The sequence below is a fragment of the Papaver somniferum genome, chromosome 7 (assembly GCF_003573695.1).
Source record: "Papaver somniferum cultivar HN1 chromosome 7, ASM357369v1, whole genome shotgun sequence".
NCBI lineage: Eukaryota > Viridiplantae > Streptophyta > Magnoliopsida > Ranunculales > Papaveraceae > Papaver > Papaver somniferum.
Genome location: NC_039364.1, coordinates 69,637,385 through 69,644,638, shown reverse-complemented (window position 1 = coordinate 69,644,638; position 7,254 = coordinate 69,637,385). Strand labels below are relative to the sequence as shown.

Sequence of the window (7,254 nt, the reverse complement as noted above, 5' to 3'; positions counted from 1 at the left end):
TTAGGCTCATCTAATACTTTACCTGTTATTATTTCATCTTGTTTAAACATAGAACAGGAAAGTAAGCTTTTAGAAGTACTTAAGGAGCATAAAGAGGCCTTAGGATGGACCATCTCTGACCTTAAAGGTATAAGTCACACTGTTTGCATGCATCATATAAATCTTGAAGAAAATGCTAAACCATCTAGGGAAATGCAAAGGAGAATTAATCGTAACATGAGAGATGTTGTTAAGGATGGGATCTTGAAACTACTTGATGCGGGTATTATATACTCGATTTCAGATAGCAAATGGGTCAGTCCCATTCAAGTTGTGCCAAAAAAATCAGGCATTACTGTGGTTCAAAATGAAAAGAATGAATTAGTCCCTACTCGTGCAACCACAGGGTGGCGAGTTTGCATTGACTATAGGAAGTTGAACACAATAACAAGGAAAGATCACTTCCCTCTTCCATTCATAGACCAAATGCTAGAACGGTTGTCTAGACATAGTCACTATTGTTTATTAGATGGCTTTTCTGGGTACAACCAGATTCATATTGCAACTGAATATCAGGAAAAGACTACATTCACATGTCCATTTGGAACGTTTGCTTATCGTCGTATGCCCTTTGGGTTGTGTAATGCACCCGCCACATTTCAACGTTGTATGATGAGCATTTTCTCTGACATGATAGATAATTTTCTTGAGGTCTTTATGGATGATTTCTCTGTGTTTGGATCTTCTTTTGATGAATGTTTGAACCATCTCACTCTTGTGTTGATTAGGTGTAAAGAAAAAAATTTGGTTTTGAATTGGGAAAAATGTCATTTCATGGTGAACTCAGGTATAGTTTTAGGACATATCATCTCTAAAAAAGGCATTGAAGTAGATAAAGCTAAAGTTGACCTCATTCAACACTTGCCACAACCTCGCTCTGTGAGGGAGGTTAGATCATTTTTAGGTCATGCTGGTTTTTACCGACGATTCATCAAGGACTTTAGTAAAATTTCCAGACCCCTATGTAATCTACTTGGTAAAGATGTTACTTTTGTGTTTGATGATGCTTGTGTCGGAGCATGGGAAGAAATTAAAGCTCTTCGTACTTCTGCCCCAATAGTCCGACCACATGACTGGAAATTTCCATTTGAAATCATGTGTGATGCTTCTGATTTTGTTGTTGGTGCTGTTTTAGGACAGCGTGTCGATAAACTTCCATATGTCATATACTATGCTATCAAAACTCTTAATGATGCTCAACTTAACTATTCAACTACTGAGAAAGAGTTGCTTGCTGTTTTTTTTGCATGGGACAAGTTTAGGTCATACTTGATAGGGTCTAAGGTCATCATATACACTGATCATGCTGCTTTGAAATTCCTTCTTTTTAAGAAGGATGCTAAAGCTCGTCTTATCCGTTGGATACTGTTGCTACAAGAATTTAATCTCGAAATTCGAGAAAAGAAAGGTTCTGAAAATGTGGTTGCTGATCATTTGTCTAGGTTGAATGTTGAGTCTATTGATGAGTATATGCTGATTAGAGAATCATTCCCTGATGAACAATTGATGTTTGTGTCTGAAATGCCTTGGTTTGCTGATATTGTTAACTACCTTGCTACAGGTAGAATGCCTTTGCATTGGTCTAGACAAGACCGTTGTAAGTTCTTGGCTGAAGTTAAACACTTCTTTTGGGATGACCCATACCTGTTTAAGTACTTCCCGAACCAAATCATTAGGAAATGTGTCCCCAACAGTGATATCTTTCTGTCATGACCAAGCATGTGGAGGCCATTTCAGTGCCAAGAAAACTGTTGCAAAAGTCTTGCAGTGTGGGTTTTATTGGCCATCATTGTTTAAGGACTGTCATGATTATTGTGTTGCTTGTGAACGCTGTCAGAAACTAGGAAGTATTACGAAGAGAAACATGATGTCATTACACCCTATTTTGATTGTTGAACTGTTTGATGTGTGGGGAATTGACTTCATGGGACCATTACCTAATTTTGAAGGTAAGTTGTACATCCTTGTCGTTGTTGATTATGTTTCTAAGTGGGTATAAGCGATTGCAACCAAAACAAATGACCACAAGGTGGTACTTTCGTTCTTAAAAAAATACATCTTTTCTCAATTTGGCACACCTAGATCTATAATCAGTGACGGTGGTTCACATTTATGCAATAAGTCTTTTGAGTCTTTAGTACGCAAGTATGGCATAACACATAAGGTCACAACTCCATACCATCCACAGACCAACGGCCAAGTAGAGGTTTCTAATAGGGAGATTAAGCATATTCTTGAAAAGACGGTTAACCGGTCTAGAAAAGATTGGTCATTATGTTTGAGTGATGCTTTATGGGCCTATAGAACGGAATATAAAACCCCTATTGGCATGTCCCCTTACCGACTTGTGTATGGAAAACTTTGTCATTTACCTGTTGAGTTAGAACATCGAGCTTATTGGGCTATCAAGAAACTTAACTTTTCTCTTGATGAAGCAGGTACTCAACGGAAACTTCAATTCAATGAGTTGGAAGAGCTGAGAAATGATGCTTATGACAGTGCTAAGTCATACAAGAATAAAATGAAAGTGTCCCATGACAAGCGCATTTTGCGCAAGTCATTCTCACCTGGACAAAAAGTTTTGTTGTACAACTCCCTTTTGCATCTTTTTCCAGGTAAATTGCGTTCTAGATGGACAGACCCACTCTTGGTGCGCACAGTACACCCTCATGGAGCTGTAGAACTCGAAGATGTAGCAAATAAGAACATCTTCAAAGTCAATGGGCAGAGATTAAATCCCACCAGAAATTGAAACAACCAATCTTGAAGATCCCATTTATGTGGACTAAACTGGTTCACCCTTGTACATAAATCGGGTTAAGGATTCCATTTTCTTTCTTTCTCTCTTTGTTTCTTTCTTTTGATTTCAGTTATATAATCTTGTTCTCCGCATTGTGCAGTTCTGTTGCATGCTAACTAGGTATCTATCTTATCACTTCTATCTTGATGTTTGCTTTCCAAGCACTCGTCCAGATCTATTTGGGCAACAACACTCTCCATATCTGGTAAACTCTCTCCTTATCTCTACTCTACATGGTCTTCCTGGTATGATTGCAACTTTTTGGTACTCTTTAAACATTGAGGACATTGTTTAGTTTAGGTTGGGGGATGTAGGTATACCACATGAATTTTGTAGCAAGCATGTTAGAACTTGTAAATATATGAAAAAGAAAAAAAAAAAAAAAAAAAAAAAAAATGAAGCTCATTTACCTTGAGTTGTGATACTTGTGCATGTATGATATCTTAGGGTTCTTAGTCTAGATGATGAGGCACCCCTGATTCTAGCACAATTCACACGTGATAAGAAAATTTGCACATGCACGATCTATCAATTCATGTATAGCCTCGGGCAGGTGTTTTATCGGTTAAGTAGACTGCCAATCACTTTAGAATACTGAATGAGACTTGACTAGCTTGTTCTTTGGGTGGCTGGGATAGAAGTTGGAGGATACATATTGAAAAGTAACCATTGAATTTGACCGGGTACATCGAAAAGAGCTACCTCTTGCTAAGTGTCATGTAATTTTTCTTTTTGTTCCTAAGTCAATAGTGTTATCTCATATTATTGTATCGTTCTTGTTCCCTTTCATCAATTGAAAAAAAAAATTAGAAAAAGAAAAAAAAAGTTGCAAAAATTCAGAAACAAGAAAAAAGAAAAAAAAAGAAAGATCAGAAAAAAAAAAAAGAATATCAAAAAAATAGATGAACATTTTGTTATGCTTCAAATGTTATAGTCAATGTTTTTCTCTTGCCTCAAAAATAAGAGAGTAGTCGATGTAAATAAGAGTCTTGTTTTGTTATATGAATGTAAATAGTCTTGTAATAAGCAAGGGAGGGTGTATGCCATCGATGTACAATGCGGGTAAACTGAAATATCACCAACTCTTAGGTGAACATTCACAATTCTCGTAAAGCCGGACAGCTAGCTTGGCTTTGAATTTGGTTCTTAGTTTAAAAACTATCTCTTGGTAATTGGCAGTCATAACTTCTGATAATTCTCAAAACATGTGTAGATACACTTTACACTCTTATCGCATGTCTTTAGTTGTTCAAGTGCTAGAATTGTGCCTTTGAAAGCTAGATTGACAAATCCATTTGTTGTGAGCTGAAACTGAAATGCAGGTATCACATTTCATGGAATATGAGCTTATATTTTGTCCCAGAACTTTGTGGGTATGTTTTTTTTGTTTGCTTACTCGAGGTCGAGCAAAATTCAGATTTGGGGGTGTGATCGGTGCATAATAATGCATATTTCTATATAGTTTTGTTGACAATTATTGCATCTCAAGAGCTTTAATATCTGATTTTATTCCAACTCTTGTATCTCGTGTATTCATTCGTTAGCGAGGAATTTTGTCATATTAATCTCATTTTGTGGCGTTTTATAGGTGATTAAAAAGAAGTAAGCAAGAGAGCTGTAGCAGTGGTGTAAAAGAAGTGTGAGAAAATACCTGGTTGCAAAGTTCATGAGACTAGAAGGAGTGAATTTATTTGTCACTAAGAGCACATCAAGTTTGATATCTCAGAAGACCTGCTCGTGAACACCTAGGCTGGGTGTTAGTGATTCACACCAAAACCAAGCCACTTTCACTCAACCACAACACATCTCTGACTCTTTTTTTCTCACCGACCCTTCCGAAACATCACCATATTCGTTTCTCTCAATCGTCCCCATACTCTTTCAACAGAACCACCTTCATATCTTCCTTCCCCATCTCTATCAACCCATACCCCTCTCTACTGCATCCACCAAACCACTGCAGATCTACCTTTTGACACTCGAGCCCTATTTGCTACACTTGTTGTCAGTAACTAAACAAACAATTAATTGGCCATTTCACACTCGAGCCCTAAAATAGCTATGGACAAGGATGCAAGTTCAATTAATTGGCCACTTAACTAAACAAACATCTAAATCCTATCAGAATACATCAATCATGTGATTATGAAAAACAGTAGATATTTGAACGATAATCAAGAGAGAAAACTAATGCATTAATCAAGCACAAGTTATAGATATAGGACTACATCTTTAACCAATAATATAAGATTTAGCTACTCATAGCTATGGAGTTCATCATAATCAATAATCAAATAAAGAAGATGAAAGCAAAGAAAACCCTAGTAGCGTAAAGCGGCTCTCCTCCTTAGCTCGAAATAGAATACGTGATACCTCTTCAAGTTCTAGAAGTCTTTCTTTTATAACTCTCTTGCTTCCAAAGTCCACCACCAAAAAGTCCACCAAACCTATATGTGGAGAGAACCCATGTATAAATTTAGCCCAGAAAGTGTCGCCGGAAAACTGGTGAAAGTAGCTGGAACTTGGCTGGAAAATAACCGGGAAAACATCTCAGGTGACCGGCAAAGTCCACCTGTCAACAGTCAATTGGGTCAACTCGGTCAAGGTCAGACCGAGTCAGCATCGTACTCAGCTGGATGGGCTGAGTGGCCAAGGCCAGAGCCATGCAGTCTTGCACAGGCCATAAATTGTGTTGCACCAACATGGCTGTACCTCCCCGATGAATCAATCCTGTGGCCTCAACATTCCATACTCCAACTACAACGTCAACTCCATTAGCAAACCACCAACTCCTTGGCTACGAACACCACCATCTTCTCATCCATGTACCGCAACATCACCAGTTACTCAGCTGTAGCTCCAGAACTTCTCATCTACTCAATGCCATTCCTGCAACCATCAGTTCCTTAAACCACCAAAATCAGTTGCGATAACTTCAGTCGAGCTGCAAAACCCATGAATCAATTTCATCTCCTGCTGTACCAACACCAACTCAGCTGCAATATCACCTGTAAACCTAACATCCATCTACGAAATTCTTGAGCCAACACAGCACCATATTAATTCCAGCACATAGCTCGACTGCAACCATTCTCTGCATTTCTGTCTTCTACCAGCACCCCATCTCTTCTAGGCCATCAACTGCTAAATCCCATTGTACCCAACACCAGGCACTGCACTGTAACACTGAACCCACACTGAACTACCACCTGCACTTCAGCTTCACTTCCATGACACTCACCAAGTCACCACCAGTATCAGTTAAATACCAACTGCTGCAATTCAATTCTAGCTTCATCTCAGCTGCAACTTTGACAACATACAAGCTTCCATTCAAGTTCATTCTGCAGTCACACAAACTTCCATTAGTCTGCAACCCTAACATTCAGTTCATAAATTAAGCCAACTGCACAGCAACCACTCTTTCTTGCAATAACCAACACTTGTCCTGCACTTCAGACTTGCAATGCTAGCTCATTGTACTGTCAACCACACATATCCATTTAGCTCTTGATTGCAATCCTTGCTCAATCCCTGCAACCTAACATACATCTAGGCGAATCCAAGTCTTCCCTATACTGCATTTCAGCTTACCACCAGTTTCATTCTCGTCGCCAACATCACCTGCACTCCACCAGAAATCCTCAGTATCACCAGTAACAACCTGGTTTTCTTAATCTTGTTACAACCACCAACATCAGCTACTAACAAAATCACCACCAAACAGGTTCACAGTTTTCTTAACAATAACAGTACCAGCACCTGCAATTTCAGATTCAAATCAAACCTCGTCTTCTCAGCCACCAAAACTATCAGGAAAACCATCTTCTACCACAACTGAAATGAACCATCAAAAGCCATCTCAAATCTAACCATCGCAGGATCCCCTGTAGCTTCGAAATCGTTCCTCAAATTTCCATCTTCGATTCACAAGCTCAGGCCTCAAACAAACCCATTCCTGCTTGACAAATCCAGAGCCAACTTCTGCCTTGTTCTTCATCTCTTCTTCCCCTGACCTAATTCTTCACAGGCTTCAATCGATTCACCAACAGAGACCCATTTCTGATTTCCTCTTCTAATCTTCAATTTCAACCCTAGGTATCAACAGAAACACCCATCTCTAGCTGTTTCTCGATTAATTCTTTAGCCACAGCTCCAATTTCTCAATCTCTCCTGAATTTCCTCAATCAAGTCTGGTTTTTTCAACAACAACATCACTTCAAATGTTCACCCAAATCTGCATCTGAATCTTCACTCATCTGTGTTCTTCTTTTGAATTTCATTGATCCCATTTCTCCATCGAGATCTCTTTTTGACAGCAGCCGTTTTCTCTCTGCTCTAATGTTGAGAAGATAATGATTGAGAAATAATCTCCACAGAATTCCAGGGTTTTGGTAATGAGTAAAACTGATATA

General features: G+C 38.7%; 1 protein-coding gene across 1 annotated transcript; it reads left to right on the top strand.

Moving 5' to 3' along the window:
• The first annotated feature begins 216 nt into the window (after nucleotides 1-216).
• Nucleotides 217-2,791, top strand: LOC113294734. Its single transcript, XM_026543111.1, has 4 exons — nucleotides 217-262; nucleotides 1,175-1,323; nucleotides 1,877-1,988; nucleotides 2,655-2,791. The coding sequence occupies exons 1-4, from the start codon at nucleotides 217-219 to the stop codon at nucleotides 2,789-2,791; spliced, it is 444 nt and encodes a 147-aa protein (XP_026398896.1).
• The last annotated feature ends 4,463 nt before the right edge of the window (nucleotides 2,792-7,254 follow it).